This window comes from Athene cunicularia (assembly GCF_003259725.1).
Source record: "Athene cunicularia isolate RWA chromosome 1 unlocalized genomic scaffold, athCun1 chr1_part1, whole genome shotgun sequence".
Classification (NCBI taxonomy): Eukaryota; Metazoa; Chordata; class Aves; order Strigiformes; family Strigidae; genus Athene; species Athene cunicularia.
In genome coordinates, this window is record NW_020799091.1 from 64296387 (window position 1) to 64314094 (window position 17708).

The window sequence follows — 17708 nt, forward strand, 5'->3', positions numbered from 1 at the left end:
GGGGGGGGGGGGGGGGGAAGGAAGCTCTCCAAAGGAGATGTTTCCAAGTTTTTTTAAACCTGAGAGACAAGACATAAGACAACACTTGAAGGAGCAGCTGGGGACACTGAATAAATACAGACATTTAAATGTGACTAATTACATACACATGCTGGAATTCTCAAAGGAAGACCAGGGAGCCAGGCTCCCAGCTCATGCTGACTTTGAACAGGAGTTCAGTGGCCTGTTCCTTCAGGCATGCGGGAAGGCAGATGTCATCTTGCTAAATACAGACCACTGCTTCTAAATGTTGCCTCTGGGAGCTTAACCGCAGGGAAGCCTACGGACTGCTACAGAGCGCTCTGTGGGAGCCCTCCTCTTTATTAAACAAATATGAAAACACATGTATTTGCTGATCCTAGCCCATGGTACGGGTTACATGCATTATGTTACATGCTACATGCTATGTGCCACACTACATGTGACATGCTATGCTACATGTTACATGCTAGACATGTTACACATTACATGTTACACAGTGCATGTTTCATGCTACACAGCGTTACATGTTACATGCTACACACTGTTACACACTACATGAAACATTGCATGCTACACATTATGCTATATTACATGCTACTCATCATGTTACACAGTTATACATAGTTACACATTTCACACTACATGCTGCATATCGTTACACACATACACACAACATGCTACATGTTACACATTACACACCACATGTAACATTACATACTGTGCTACATGTTACACACTACATGTTACATGCTACATGATATGTTACATGTTACATGCTAGACATCACACACTATACATCATGTTACATGCTATGTGTTACACATTACATGCTACATTACACACTGTAACGTTACACATTGTTACATGTAACATTACATGTTACATACATTTACATGCTACACGCTAAACGCTACACGCTATATATTTACATGTTATATGCTGTGTGTTACACATTACACACAGTACATACTATGTCGCACACTGTAATGTTATGTTACATGTAGCATTACACACACTACGTGCTACACATGTTACATGCTACTTTGCACATTATATGTGACTACATGCTACATTACACATTACATGCTATGCATTACATACTACACACTATGTTACAGGTTACACTACACATTACATGCTACATGCCACACACTGTGTATATGGTACATGTAACATGGTACACATTACATGCTACACTATGTTCATAGATGAAAGGTGTCTGGAGCCTTAAAGCCTCTGGGAAACCACCTTTCTGTGCTAAACAAAAATGTGCTGCTTAGAATTTTCTCTAATGATGGTGGGGAAAGGTCTGCAGAAGGTCCAGGGTTCCTTTCTGCGTACTTCTGTTGTGAAGCAGGAAGGATATCTGTATATGGAAAGTGGTGGCTCTGAAAAAGTATGTACCATTGTTTTTCAGAAGTATTTATGGAATATGGGTACACCCACTCCATTCATAACTTAGTACAAACACTTCAACCTGGCATGGCTGCAGAAAAATCATCCTTCCCTGGTCCCCACTGCTCATTTTCCTTCCTCTGCAGTACAGAAAAAGAACAGTGCAGTTTCTAGGATGCACAGGATTATGGTCTGATTCAGCTTAAAAACATGAGGGGAAAAAAAAAATACACCTTTGCTCAAGCAGCTGCCAGGAGCCGTATGTCAGCACCAAGGGGTAGGTATGGACATAAGCAGAAGGAAGCGTAGGAAAGTCTTGACCACTTCTTTCCATGGCCCTAGTACCTTAAAATGTTCATAAAATTATGGACACTTGACAACTTGACCAACAAGAGATGGCCTTCACTTTACAGCCGATGGAAGATGAGGCCAGATGTTGGTAGCCACCACAAGCAGCAGCTGACCGTGCAGAGGGCCAGGAAGGCTGGGGCCGTAAAGAGCATGGAGGAAGACAACAGGAGATCTTTTGCAAGTGAAGGACAGATAGTGGTAGAAGCCAGAACCTATTGAATAAGACTTACTTTTTCCTAGCACTCAAGATGACTCACTACATGGCACAACAGTAGTTAGTACAAATGCAGTTACATGAAGGTACCAGGCTGCAAAGTCCATACATGTTGTCTTGTATCTGACAAGCACTTGGGCAAAGGCATCTGCTCAGAAGGCTGTAGGTCTGAACATGCATATGTTCATACATGTGTCTGAACATGTTGTATGTTCCCAACAACACACCAAAAGCCTTCATCCCAAGTCCTGTAGCAGGGACATGAGAGACTAATGGAGACCCAGCTGACAACTGTGTCCAAGCCAGTCACCAGGACCATGAGGTTTTGCAGCAGTTCCACAGAGGGAGCCCCCAAGTAGCAAAGTGTTCCCAGGAGTGTGTAGAAGTGAGAGTTGTGGTTCTTATAGAGGATGACAGCAGGAACCACTGGGAGGGACATGAAGTCTGAGTGTAGTGCCTGCATCTGTACTGTCAGTGTAACTTTTAAATCCACTAAAGCTTCTCTTTATAATCTCTTTTGGAGAGATTCAGTCCATATGATTGTGCTGTAGCAGCTGGCAGAGACCAGGGCCTCTGAAGGGCTCTGATGAAGCACAACTGCTTAGTGGTTTAGGGCTAAATGAAAGTATTGAATGGTTCCTAAGGAGAAGCTATTAGATAATAGTTTTTTAAACTGATTTTTTTGCTTCCTCTGCACAGGCTAAGGCAGCTCACATGCCTTCTGTATTTTGGATTAATCTACTACTTAATGTTCAAGAGCCCAGCACTTAAAAATTTTAATTTGCCCTTCCATTCAGATTAATTTTCCCATCCACCCATCCAGCTGACCATAGCATGCTCCACGGAACCATAGGCTGGCTCAGCAAGACCCCAGCTGCTTTTGAGGCTTTCTGGAATGCAGAGGTGTCAGCAGTGTGAACAGGCTCAGAGGGCACACTGGTGGAGACCTATGGGTAAGCTCTGGATAGGTAAAAAAAATTTCCTAATTAGGCCTAGTCTTCATTCAGCCTGCATATGTGTCTTTGAAAACAAGCACTATTCTGGGACTTAAAAAAGCATGCATTTCTATGGTATTTTTAAACAGCTGCCCACTGGAAGCAGCTTTTGTTCTCCTTGCAAATCTGAACTGTTTAACCACTTATATCTATGAGGCCATTTGCAGGGTGGTGCTTATCTTTGCAGCTAAGAGTTCCATTTAGAAAAAAAATAATTTTAATTCTTTTAAACTTTAAAAAAAAAAAAAAAAGGAAGTCAAGACATTCACAAGACAAGCATTAGATTCATCAGAAGAGTCTGTTTTTAAGACTGATTCTAGGTTCTTGCTCATAGTTTTACAGCCTTGTCTTACTCATTCACTGTAACAAATTCATGAGCTGTCCACAGGAAAATCAGTTATTGTCACAAAACTCAATCAGAAGCTGAGCTCCCTTAATATACCCAGTCTCTGCTTTTCACTCATAAACTACCTACTACAAAGGTTCTGCCTCCCCTACCTTTGCTGCTCTTCCCACTGGCAAATTCTGGCTACAGAGACATTTAGTTGAGCATTGCTTAATTACTGCACTCTTTTCTTATATGCCTAAGCACTAGAACCAAACTATCTATGAACAAACCTGAACTAGACCTCAGATCATGTGGAAAAATGTTAGGAGCTGCAGTTTGCTGTATATCTTCCTAAAGCAAACTGTGTGGCGCAAAGTAAATGTTCAACTACATTCTGAAGTGCTTCCACCACCCCCCCAATGTAATAATTCCCCTTTCTTTTTTGTTACAATTTCCTTTTTTTCTCACTCATAAGACAAAATTGCCATGAAAACCTGCACCAATGGAGCTACATGCTCTAAACATTTTTATTTCATAATTCTCCTATCTAAACTGCTGAGCTCTACTCTCACTTACTACTCAAAAACCAAATAGCTGTGGAAACTAGCCAGAGCCAAACAGAGTGCCCAGGTCAGTTACAGAAGAGAAGACGACAACATGAAAAAATGGCTTCAGCAGACAAAAGCCTGCCTGGATTCTGATTTTCAAGTTTTGTTTTTTAAGATCCCAGGGCTGGATTTAAATCAAGATAAACTCTGAACATTATGATTCAGTGGTTAAAACCTCAGGATTTTTCTAGGCATTTCAGCTAACACATTGTATTTACTGAATAATATCTTGCAAATCAGGGTTACAGAATGCTTTGCAAGCATTTTCTCTAAGAATTTTCTCTGCATGGTAGACGAAATAATCTTCAAATCAAGGCTACATAGGCAAAAATTTGAATAAAGATTTAAAACCTGTCTCATCAAATGAATAGCAAGGTAGAAAAAAAATGCTGCCATACTACTAAAGTTACCATTGCCTTATTGCTTTTTATGAAGCAAGAAGCTGCATGTGTTACATGCTAAGAAGGAACTTTTCAGACACCTATTTCTAGCACTTCAGGATTTTCACTGAAAAATCCATTAGTACTATAATGTTGCCAGGTCTCATTTAACTGCTAACAAAACCTTTAGAAGAAAGCTGGCTGTGGCATGGCATACTCTCTCAGAACAAAACAAAGCAACGTAAACACCTCTGAGGGCCCTTCAGTATATCACATTAATATTCAAAACAGACTATGGTGAGAGTGGAAGGGTATTCCAGTTAATCTATGTTTGCAGAGTCCCAGACATCACAGGGTCTGAACCCACAATTAGGGTTCAAAGGATATGGACAGAGGCCTCTGTGGCTCTATCACACCACTAAGGAATGCACTATACACCTCCAGAAAGCCCAAAGCAAATTAAATCTGGTACTCAGAATAGCTGTGCTTCTTTTCTTCTCTCTAAGCACAGTATCCTCCAGGCCTGCTCTGAGGACAGTCCAAGCTTAGTGACAAGCCCACTGTCCTGTGTGTCTCACACAGCAAAGATAAAGTGGGGTAGAAAAACAAGAAACTGCCTTTCCCCACATACCATTTCCCCTTCTCCTGCACTGTCCTAGGACTTACAGGACTACAAGCAACACTTCAGCAGAAGTGCCAGCCTAGGACTTGGTAGATGAAGATTTGAACCCTGGTTTCTCAGAATGTGTGGACATGGTCAAATTGCACAGTGGAAAATAACATAATTAGAGTCCTCAGGTAGTAGAGTTTAAGGAAGGCTGGGGCCTCCAGGTGATACACAGCTATACTGACATACTAACTTCTGTTCTCAAAGAGGTCCACCTGTGTTCCAGTGGCATATTGCCCCAATTAATAAGTTCACTGGAGCTCAGAGCCTACACAGTAACTTGCACCAGACTATCCCTGTTACTTACTCTGCCTCATCACAGTAGACTGCAGCGAGAAAGATTTCAGTGTAGCTACTTGCAGAGCTCTGGTAGGACCTGGATGGCTAGAGGGTATATGTACAGGCATGCAAGATTGCATACCGCAGCACATCTTCATATGAACAGTGTGCCTATAAGGATGGAGGTCAACCACATGGCTCACCTGCATTTGGTAACAGCTCCTAAAGGTAACAACCACCATGACAGCTTAGTAACAAAGCCTTAGCAAAAGCAGTCACAAAATGATGTCAACTATTGGTCTGAAAATAGGGTGGGTCAGAACTTTCCTAGCAGAGCATTTTTTTCTATTGACACAATTGCCAAATAGCTAGAAGTATATTATGCCAACATTCCCATTTTGACAACTCTTCTACTAGAGAATGCACACCAGATTCCTGACAGAAGCCAACCAGCTCTACCACTGCTTCTGAAGTAGCCACCTGAAAGGCTTTCATGTGGTCAGAGAGCAATGGCCTTCCAGACTCCTCCTCAGAGGAAGGCGAAATCTTGACTCCCATCTGAGTTCTGCAGCTTCTAGCTTTCAATTCATTTGAGTGATATTGGATGGCTGATTCTGAGACTCCTTTAATAAACTGATAGCAGACTTTTTTTGTTACATCAGCTCTGTAACACTCTTGTCACCATGCAAGTTATGCTACAAATTTGCTTAGCTGGTAAGGTCCTTAATGCAAATCAGAAGGACATTAATATTATCCTTTGATGTCTTTTTAGTATTTATGCCATGACTAAATTGGCTCAGTGCTTTATTAATATTTAAGACTATTAGGAAGAAAATTATGTAGATTATGTGAAGAGAAGAGAAAATGAAAAAAAAAAAAAATCTCACATTCTATAAACTCGTAAGGGTATCACTGATTAAGAAAATTTGATGTCCTACCAATGTTTTGACTCCTCCAGCTATTTTTGAATGAAACATTGCACTCTATCTGTAATCACCGTGTTTCTAATAACTCTCCAGTTACATTTCAAATCCTACCTTGTTGCAAGCTTATGGCAGACGACACCAGTGTCTGTTATGACTTCACTCAGTCTCAGCTCGAGGTGGACCTTCCCCTGAAACACACCAAAACCACCATATAAAAAGTTACTTTTATACATAGCCAGCCACACCATTCCAATTTAAAACAAAGCAAGTCAGTAAATGCAAGTAATTCCAGGAGTTTAAAGATTTAATAATAGCTGTATAGTTAAGGTATTTCACCTGCCAGAGAATTCAAATTAATAGCCATTTCAGTAAATTTCAGCACATAATTCCCACCATTGTCTTCTCTTTGTATGTTTTACTAATTGAGGAATATGGAGTGTCTGTGGTCAGACACAAAAATGCTGTGTTTGAGTTTTATCTATGTTTAGCATTTTAAATATTAAGCAAAGATCTGCAACATAGTCATCGAAAAGATCACAGCAGTGTGTTATAAATGAACACCTACATGTATTAAACATTAGAAAAATAAAAATTATGAAATAATATAAACTGTGAGACAAGTATCAGCTAACCTACATTGGGCAACTAAAAAAAAAAAAAAGTCCAATCACATTGCTAGCATTTGTAGCAACTACTATTACAGTCTTCAACTCCTTACCATCATATTAACTTTATTATGACTTGAGCCAAGATGTTATCCTCAAATATGCTAAGAAAATAAAAAGGATCATGAATACAAACTGCATTCCTCTTATTAACTGTATTACATTTCAAAACATGAATATCCACTCCTACTGGTAAAAACTCAGCACCGCTTACAGTGTATATATAGTGAAATGCAAAATACATTTTGTTATTGACCTACTCTGACATGCCAGCACTGCCCAATCATTTTCTGCAAATCATCATGGCCAAAACTGAGTCATTCACCTTGACAACCACCTCTCCTCCACCCTTTTTACCAAAGAACACAAAAGTCTACCCTGCTAGTTAGTCAGAGCTCTAATGTGGGTCTGATGTACTCAGATCTACCTCAACTCATACAGAAGTCTGCCACCACCACTTTCATAAGATCTTTCAGATTCAACCTTTTCTCTTTTTGCACATGACCAAAACACTTGCTAAAGACTTCCTTGTCTCTTCAGTGCTCTTACTTGCTCTCAGCGCTCTTACAGCACTCTCCTGATCTACGAGGATGTCTATCCTGCATAAGAGGAGAGTGAAGATCAAACCCTGGCCTCAAATTGCACCTACACTGCTTAAGATCTACTTCCTCTACAGCAGATTTGTCTGGATGAAAGCTGGTGAAAGCAGAGCAGGGAGTGCAGTAAGAATTAAGTAGTATGGACACTCAGAAGTTCAGTTCAAGGTCATTCCCTGGTCCTCTCCCATTTAGCAGTATAAGCAATCACTAAAGTCAGTGCCTGAATACTTGTCCTGAAGAAGACTATGACAGATTCTGTTTTTTACTGCTACAGTCATTCACTCCCCTTCCTTGTATACCCCTTTCTCAGTACCGTTCTTTCTGCGCTATCTTGAATGCACGCTTCATGCTTTCCTGAACTTCATGCTTTTGCTCCTCAAACCGCTATCAGCTACTTATATCTTCAGTATCCTGACTCTGTAACGTTTTTCCTGTCTGGGGGCTGAAACACAGGCCATTCAAGTACACGTGGCAGATGATACTGGTGTTTATCCAGAAAACAAGAAAGAAGACCTCTCCAAGCTGTATAAAAGCCCATGTTGCAGAGGTATCACAGCAGCTTGCTGGCATTTTGAACAGGGAAGGACCCAAACATGGGGGGGAGATGTCTCCTGCCTAATGTCTTTTGCACCATTTTAAAGAACAATGCAAAAACCAAACATGTTGCATTTGGCTGCCAGGCTCCTAATTCTTCATGTCTGTTTCAGCAAGACATGTATCCTCAAATGTCAACCTCTGTCATTTTCTTCCAAACTGAAGGATTTCTCTGCACAAATGCATAAAGCCACTTCTAGACCCACCTTTTTAAGACTCAGTACCACTGCAGTGTCCATCGTACCCATGCAGGACAAGGGTTAGGCACACAACCAGCTAACAACTCTGGTTAAGCAGGATGGTTTTCTGGCTTTGGTTTTGCTAGGTTTTCCCTCACTCGTCACTGTTCTCTCTTCCACTGGCCAGATATTTTACCACAGGAGCTAAACCACTAGTCTTTGGAGAACAAATTTGTATTATGAACCTGTAAAAAACCCTGCTACTATCTTTGTTGATATCCTGAATATTATCTTTATTAGAGAAATCAACTCTAATACAAGTTTTGAAGAAATTGACAGGAACAGAGACTTTAGAAACTCCAGAGGGAAAAAAAAAAAATCACTTTGTAGACAAATGCCAGTAAGGCAAAATAATGTTTTTATAGAAATATTTCTGCTAATCTTAAAGAAAGGCAAGACTGAGCCTCTCTCAGGGAAGAAAGAATGCTTCAATGCACTTAGTGAACCTGAATGCAAACTTACAGTGCCATTTGCTCTATCTCACAGAGACTGAGCAAGATGGAAGCTCCCTATTTTAGAAATTAAGCTGCAAAAAAATTTTTAACTCAGCAGTATTTCACACATTTTCCCAGCTACATTAAGCACAAAAATATAGTGCTGTCTCTTTTGGGCTGAAAGCCATTTTTTCTTGTAGCCCTCATTTTTGTCTTGTGAAGACTTTGAAAATGGTCAGATGCTCAGTAAGTGACTCAAGGTTTTGCACAGCAAAACATAGGTCATGGGATCACAACAACCAGCAGCCCTGCGACATCTCCTTACTTCCAGTTAAAAACTCAAATATATAAATACATTAAAATAGGTGATAGTAACATAATTGCAGGCTTATTTCACAGAAAAATATAACTCCTACATAAACAGAATGCTTTTCCCCAAATCAATTATACTGTTAGGCAAAACATAAAGATTCATCTGAGTAAATTCACTCCTGAGCAACTGCATTAGTTGTGTTTACAAAACACAAGATAATCCATTTTTCAAATGGAAGACAGAAAACTATGCAATAAAGCAGTATCATAAAATCAACAGATAATCTAACCAACAGAAGGTCAACCTATACTGGATTAAATATACTGCAGAAACAGGGAGTTGACAATACCTTTGTTTACTGAGAATTTATAACAAAGAAATTCTTATTTTTTATTATCAAAAGAACTACTGTGATAACAAGAGCCTCCAATTGTACTAGGTGTGCACAGTTATTGACAACATCTATAAGCAGGAAACATCAGATAACGCAGCAGGATAAAAAGTATGTTGTCCCTGTTTTACAGCTGACACAGTGGGTCCTGCTCGGAGAGAATCTCTGTTGCAGAGCCAGAGACTGAGTCTAGGATCAGTCCCAGGCCTGTGTCCTAGCAATAAAGGTCTTTTCCTTCAGCACAGAGAAAAAACTCAGAGAAGAAGCTGGAGGTTTGACAATTTTGAAGTAGAATGCGTTAACTACCAAAAACATTTCCAGAAAAAAAATATTTCAGGATGTTCCTCGAAGCAGCTCTGCTCATTAGCATACCCTTCACATTTGGAAGGGTAGGACTTTTTCAAGGAACAAGCTGAAGGAGTGCCAACTGCTGAACACTTCCTTTTTCATAAACTCTGGGTGATATGGATGGGTGGGTTCATAGGTCGTATGTCCTTCCTAATCACATCTAACATCGCATAACGGGGCCAGCCGGCTTACCTTTCTCAGTTCTTGATTAAAGAAGATATCAGTAGACTCAATTTCTTGTAGGGAAGTAGACAGTATTCAAAAGGAAATGAGTAACAAACAAAACTTTTAAAAGGCCTTACCGAGGGGTAAAAAAAAAATGCTATGCTTGTTAAATATCCCCTTTACCAAAAAATAATAGAATTAAGTTCCATAACACTGACAGGTATCAGGGAGAACTACACCCACAGTTATCTGAAAAACAAACTGAAACTGATGGTAAACTTGCAAAGAAAAGAAAAAACAGACTCCTGGTTTTATAGATACAGGAAAAGCCTGTCTCCAACCACCTCATTTCTCCTTGGAATGCAGCTGTGAGTTACTGTGGATTGAAACACCGGAAAACAGTTGTAAAGCAAGTCAAAGTACATAAGTGCTACCTACCTGTACAGTGCTTCCAGCAGCTGCAAATGTATGGTTTAATTTAAACACAGTTATGTTGAAGGTGAAAATAAAACACATGACTATAGATTATCCTATTCTTACGACACAATTCTGCCCTCCTGGCATGAAGCACTTTTAGCATCTTGCACAAGTCATGGGCCTCAGAGGCAGCGCTTGCAAAGTTACCAGGACACTGCTGGGAGCCATTTCTGAGTGCAGTTACGTGCACACATTTTGGCCCAGAATCTGACACACACCACATGATGCAGTGACTGTAAATTCAGATTAAACATCTGATCTAACTCAAAACAGATGCAGTCTGTTTTCAGGGAAAGATTTATGAAAAAACACCGACAAACACTAGGAACCTCTGTGCTCTGTATCTGAGGCTCTAGTAAATGCACAAAAGATTGACAGTCTGCATAAGTTCAAAAGACAGGAGCCAAATCTACACAAATCTCGTAAATCATATCTTTAAGGCAATATCAACCAGATATCCATCCTTTCTGTTACTGTGACACAGTTTTTAGAAATATTTCACTTTCTAAAATCAAAGGAAAAGGACAAGCCTTCACTGTTAATTTTAAACAAAACCAGAAAATAGACAATCCACTTGCTTGAATATTAAATATCAAGTCAAATATCTTCATATACAGGGCTCACAGCACTATAGTTCTCTCTTCGACAAAAGAACGGTAGCTGATATCACAAAGACTCCTAAAAAAGATATTTTTCTACTATTAAATCTACTGGACAAGAGGTTTGTGATCACTCACCATTCTACTTCTCACTAGCCTACCCAATTTTGCTAAGGACTTTCCCCTCCAAGGTGGGAGCGCATCAGCATTTAAGTTTTCCAGATCTTTTCCCACATGGGGACCCTTATCTCAGCACAGTTCCCCAGCCTCATCAGCTCCACAGCTGAGCTCAACTCTGCTCATTGCTCAGGAGTGAGGAAAGAGGGAGTGGGGCCCAGCTTTGGCTCTTTACTATTCCTCCTGCTGGTACAGAGTGACTATAGGCAGTCTCACTTAGGAGATGGGTCTCATCTTGGAGATGGGAGAGGGAAGAGAAGTAACAGGGATGGGTTGTAGGAGAGGACTAGGCTAAGCAGGTGACATGAAGCACAGCCCATGACTAATACCAGCATCTCACTGTTTTGGAATCTCAAATTTAGGATTGTCATACTCCCTGGTGTGTTTGTTTACTTTCCCTTGCTGCAAGTTGTCCGGAAAAAGGAGCACGGGAAGAACTCAGCGCTGCACACAGACCATTCCAAACTATGGGATAACCTGTGCTGTTGCTTTCTCTGTCTTTCCAAATTTTATTTCAAGATATAGCAAATGTTATTAGACAGATCCTGTCTACTTTGAAACCCTCTTAGGCAACTTTCTGAGATGTCACTTTCTGGCACTGGCAAAGCTTAAAAATAAACAATAAAACCAACTCAATGTTTAAGGACTCATTAAATGCTGTCCATGAGGGAGTGGGAGAGGAAGGACCAAGGGTACAGCTACTGCTTTAGGTAAATCCAACCCTGCAGTATTACCAGCAGCCCCACAAAAGGTCACAGCTTAACAGCAAGTTCAAGAGCAGGAGGAAGAGTTTGTTTGCTGTCTACATTTGCTGCTGTAACAGCTACTCCTTCCTTTAGCAGAGGGCAGCAGGCGGCTGGGAAAGGTCTAAGGATCATGCTTTGGATAGTAGCCTGCCTGCTGGACCACAGTGAAGCACACAAGAATCTGGAACAAAATCCAGCCTATTGCTGAGGAAAGTGCAACAGCTCTAATGAAGGCTGCATGGATTCATAAATGCTAGGCAAAGCAGAACTGAAGTCTGCTTGGTCTCTGTATGTGCAAGCACGTCAGAACTGCTCAGTAACTGGCAACATCTTCAAATGGCTCAATGTTAGCCGCCTTCCTGTTTCTCTAAAGGATGAATACCTCCATATGGTCAAAATCCTAATTAGTCATGTTTTCCTCTCAAATACTTTGATGTGATACAATATGTAGATATTGCAAATGAAAGCCACCTGGCTCTCATTTCCCCAGACAAATTGTGTTCTGCATATATAGAATCCAGGTATGTTATTTTGAAATAATGTAAACTTATTATTTAGCAGTAGGTGATCTTTACCACTTGCTATGTCACAGACTAGCTTTTAAAAAGTAATAGACCAAAACCTGATAGTTTGTCTTACCCCTTTGTGCCAATAAGTCTGAATACTGCTCTCTTACATTTCACACAGGGAGGAAGTCTTGCCACAAAGCAAGACCTGGTCAATAACAAGACTTTTAGTTTATCACAGACATCATTTACCATTGGTGATGCAAGATTCAGTTCTCTGAAATAATTTTGTCAGTAGGCATGTAGCCTTGAGAATCTTCCCACCCTATCAAAACAGAGATTTCATCTCTTTGCAAAACAGCTAGAAGAGAGAAACCTAAAAGCCACTGTTCATAAAATAAGAGGGTAACACCCATTGACTTCCTGTGTGTGGCAGAAAGCTGATACCAAACCTGGAAGCAGCTTCTTCTTTTTATACTTCGCATATACCCATCGTTACAGTAGGTTATAAAAAAATGTGTCAGGTACTCATCTTTACACTAGAAACATTTAAAATCAAAGATTGTTAATGTCAGTGTTGGACAGTGAGCATGCACAGCTCTGAACTGTTTAACAGACTTAATTAAATCTGTCAATCATGGGAGTGAAACAGCCCTATACAGTTGCTCCTAAAGTCTATTTATTCAACCTAGTTTATCTTCAAGCCCATATTCTTAAGAAAATTAACAATTAGCATCAGAGCCATTCCACTTCAACACTACTTGCTCTGTGTATTATATTGATTTATACAGAACAGGAAGCAGGCAGATATGGGAGAGACCACAACAATTTCTACAATTTTATGAAGGTAGGCTGAAAGAAAATAAGAGTGTAACACACTTCCAGCTTCCTCTGCAGATCTGGGATAACTTCTCTAACTGTTACTCAGGATTGAATGGAGAAGAGCTAATTCAAAAGCTTGTGGTTAAACTTTGGCTCTGCTGAAGTCATGGCAAAACTCCCACCCTGGCAAGGCCAGGATTTCATTCATGAAGCCTGACATTTGGAATACAGATTCTATGTTCATTGGGAAGGTGCTGACACAGGAGGAGAGGTTTTTTGAGCAGCGCAGAATCCCCTGGATATACTCTTCTATCTAATATACAGGAAGCTCTACAGAGCCAGCAGCAATTTCCAGCGTAACAAAAGGATTTTAGGTGTACTGTCCAAACATACCTATAGCTAATATTTTTTACTAACAACGCATAGTCCACCATCTGACACTCATATTGGTCCATACTCAAGAAAAGACATGTTTAATCAACAATAATCAGAGGCCTGTGTAGGCAAAATGCTAATTTGTGGTGGGAGGAGGAAGGGCTTTTGGTGTCTGAAGAAAGTATTTCTTAACATCAGTAAATCTTTTGCACAAAGCTTTGAGTACAGAAGGTTAAAATGTGAGACAATTTGTTTCCTCAGTGTTGGTTATCTGCCCTTTGCATGCCTTTTTTTTTTTTTGAGCTGATAGCCAAACAGATATGTTTCAGACACATCAAAGTTCTTATGAGAAGGAAAGGGAAATGAGCAATTTTCAAATTTTTGTCAGGTCTTTTCACCCCCAACAATGAGTTTTACATGAGCATGACTGGCTTTGGAAAAAGCACTCTGTCATTTAATACTGAGAGCTCAGTTGTAAGAGAACATGACCATTTCATATTTATCAGTGCTGTAGAGGAAGTAACTCAAAGCACACTTGAAAAGGGGAACTTTTAAAAGCAAAAGCCTGCACAGGAAAACATGTCAGAATGATCTAACTCTCCTTGCATTTCTCCCCCGCTTTGGCATATACACACTAGATGGTTTGGAGTATGCTGGTGTATTTTGATATTAATCAGAATGTCTCTGGATCTTTAACCACTTCACTGATTACATGTGCACAAAGGATATTTGGGTTGCAAAGGTCTAACTTCACAAAACAGACTTGAACTAGAATGTGTGGGAGACAACTTCCTGACGCAACTGGTGAGTAAACCGACCAGAGAATGTGCCCTACTGGATCTCCTCTTTGTGAACAGAGAAGGGCTGGTGGACAACATGGAGGTTGGAGGCCAACTAGGACACAGCGATCAATAGAGTTCTCTATTCTTAGAGAGGTCAGGAGAGCTAAGCAGGACTGACATCCTGGACTTTAGAAGGGCTGACTTTGTCTTGTTTAGGCACCTGCTTGAAAGGATCCCCTGGGAGCTAATCCTGTAAGGGTATAGGGGCCCAGGAAGGCTGGGCACTCTTTAAGAAGGAAGTGTTAATGGCTCAGGACCAGACAGTCCCAGGTGCTCTAAGAGAAGCCGATGACAGAGAAGACCACCCTGGCTGAACAGGGAGCTTTGGCTGCAACTCAGGGAGAAAATGAGAGTTTACAGCCTTTGGAAGAAGGGGCTAGCCACTCACAGTGATTACAAAGAGGCTGTGAGGCTATGCAGGGTGGAAATCAGAAGGGCTAAAGCCCAACTGGAAATTAATTTGGCCTCTGCAATCAAGGATAGCAAGAAAATTTTCTATGTCAATAGCAAAAGAAAGTCCAGGGAGAGTATCCATCCCCTGCTAGATGCAGGAGGAAATTGGTAACAAGTGATGAGGAGAAGGCTGAGGTGCTTAATGCCTTAGTCTTTAGTAACAAGGTTAGTTGTATTGATGAAATCCAGCCTCCACAGCCAGAATACAGAGACTGGGAGAACGACCCCCCTGCAATCCAGGAGACAGTCAGTGACCTGCTGCATCACACAGACACACACAAGTCTATGGGACAGGATGGGATACACCCGAGGGTGCTGAAGGAGCTGGCTAGGGTGCTCACCAAGACACTTTCCATCATTTCCCAGCAGTCCTGGCTGACCGGGGAGGTCCCAACTGATTGGAAATTGGCCAACATGACACCCATCTATAAGAAGGGTCAGAAAGATGATCCAGGAAATTCCAGGCCTGTCAGCTTGACTTCGGTGCCCGGGAAGCTGATGGAGCAGCTCATCCTGAGTACCATCATACAACAGATGTGGGACAACCAGATGCTCAAGCCCAGTCAGCATGGGTTTATGAAAGGCAAGTCTGCTAAACAAACCTGATCTCCTTCAACGACAGGGCAAACTGCTTATTGATGAGGGAAAGCTGTGGATGTAATTTACCTTGACTTTAGCAAGGCTTTTGACACCGTTTCCCACAGCATTCTCCTTGCAGAAATGACTGCTCGAGGTTTGGACAATCGCACACTTCGCTAGATAAAAAAACTGGCTGGATGACCGGGCCCAGAGAGTTGTGGTGAATGGCGTTAAATCCAGTTGGCGGACGGTCACGAGTGGTGTCCCCCAGGGCTCAGTTTTGGGGCCACTCCTGTTTAACATCTTTATTGATGATCTGGACCAGCGCTGCTGGGGATCAAGTGCGCCCTCAGTAAGTTTGCAGATGACACCAAGTTGGGTGGGAGTGTTGATCTGCTCGAGGGTAGGGAGGCTCTGCAGAGAGACCTGGACAGGCTGGAGCCATGGGCTGAGGCCAACTGGAGGAGTTTCCATAAGGCCAAATGCCGGGGGCTGCCCTTGGGCCACAACAACCCCCAGCAGCGCTACAGGCTTGGGGAGGAGTGGCTGGAGAGCTGCCAGTCAGAGAGGGACCTGGGGTGTTGATTGACAGCCGGCTGAATATGAGCCAGCAGTGTGCCCAGGTGGCCAAGAAGGCCAATGGCATCCTGGCTTGTGTCAGCAATAGCGTGGCCAGCAGGGACAGGGAAGGGATCTTGCCCCTGTACTTGGCGCTCGTGAGGCCGCCCCTCGATTCCTGTGTTCAGTTTTGGGCCCCTCACTACAAAAAGGACAGAGTTACTCAAACATGTCCAGAGAAGGTCTACAAAGCCGGTGCAGGGTCTGGAACACATGTCCTATGAGGAGTGGCTGAGGGAACTGGGGGTGTTTAGTCTGGAGAAGAGGAGGCTGAGGGGAGACCTTATCACCCTCTACAGCTACCTGAAAGGAAGCTGCAGAGAGCTGGGTTTGAGCCTCTGTAGCCTAGCAGAAAGCGACAGGACAAGAGGGAATGGCCTCAAGTTGTGCCAGGGAAAGTTCATACTAGATATTAGGAAGCATTTCTTTACAGAACAGGTTGTTGGGTGTTGGAATGGGCTGCCCAGGGAGGTGGTGGAGTCCCCATCCCTGGGGGTGTTTAAGAGTAGGGTCGATTTAGAGCTTAAGGATATGCTGTAGGTGGGAACTGTGCTAGGCAAATGGTTGGACTAGATCTCCAGGGTCCTTTCCAACCTAGAAGATTCTGTGACTGTGAACTATGCAGGGCCAAAGTTACTGTGGAAAAAAAAAATGAAGGGGAAGACTACTCAAAACCAGGAAGGGCCTTTTAAAGATTACATGTGCATTTGGGCTTAAATTCCCCTGAGAACACATGAACCACCAAGAACACCTGTTATCTATAGGCCCAGGCAAGTGTCTGAATTGGTTACTGTTGTGTAAATTTCTGCACCTAAAGAAAAGGCAAACATTCATGGATCAAGAGAGATGTAAACACAATGGCACTGCAATTTTTGCTTCCAGTTCTCAAAAAGCATGAGAATGAGAATATAGCAGGTCCAGAAAGACAAGTGACTAGTAGAAGAAAAGAGACACATCCTGTGGAAAGTGTGCAATATCATGCTTTTATCGACTCCAAACAGCTTAGAAAGTTGTGTCTTCTGTTGCTACTCCCTCCCTTCCACCTGAGGCTGCCTGATGGTTCATAGTCTGTTTTGATGCAAAAGTTAAACCATTCTCAGTAATGGCTCAATTCCTATTTTACTTTCCACTTAAATGTTTGAGCATTTGTACTGTCAGACACTGAGTATTTAGCTCTGGGCATGGTAACATCCCACTGAGGAATAGGCAGGCTCCATTGGAAGATGAGAACTTAAAATTCCTAAACTAAACCTGCACAAACCCACCTGCTTGCAGTTCCAGACTTTCAGAACAAGTTTTCCAGTCTGGAAAGACAAGTCACGAATTATGCATGTAGCAGCTGCTGTCAAGTTTCATTCTGCACTCTGTATAATAAATCTTCCTGACAGTATTTAACATGTTTTAGTATATTTAAAATAGAAATACTCATAAATCATGTAATTTCATATTTGTATACCAAACACAAATACAGTTTTGCTGAAGCTCACTAATTTGTTCTCCACAGAAGAGCTTGAACTTAAACCACTTACAGCACAATAGTTTCATCACCCACATTATATCTAAACAGCATTCAGGGTATGCAGTGACAGGACTATATGCAAT

General features: G+C 41.6%; 1 protein-coding gene across 2 annotated transcripts in view; it reads right to left on the reverse strand.

The window, feature by feature from the left end:
• The window catches only part of RASA3 (RAS p21 protein activator 3), a 96559-nt gene that overhangs the window by 52089 nt on the left and 26762 nt on the right, over positions 1-17708 (reverse strand). For both annotated transcript variants that reach the window (XM_026851067.1, XM_026851057.1), the window contains exon 4: positions 6276-6352. In XM_026851067.1, the coding sequence (XP_026706868.1) occupies positions 6276-6352 (77 nt within the window). The remainder of the gene's footprint in view (positions 1-6275; positions 6353-17708) is intronic.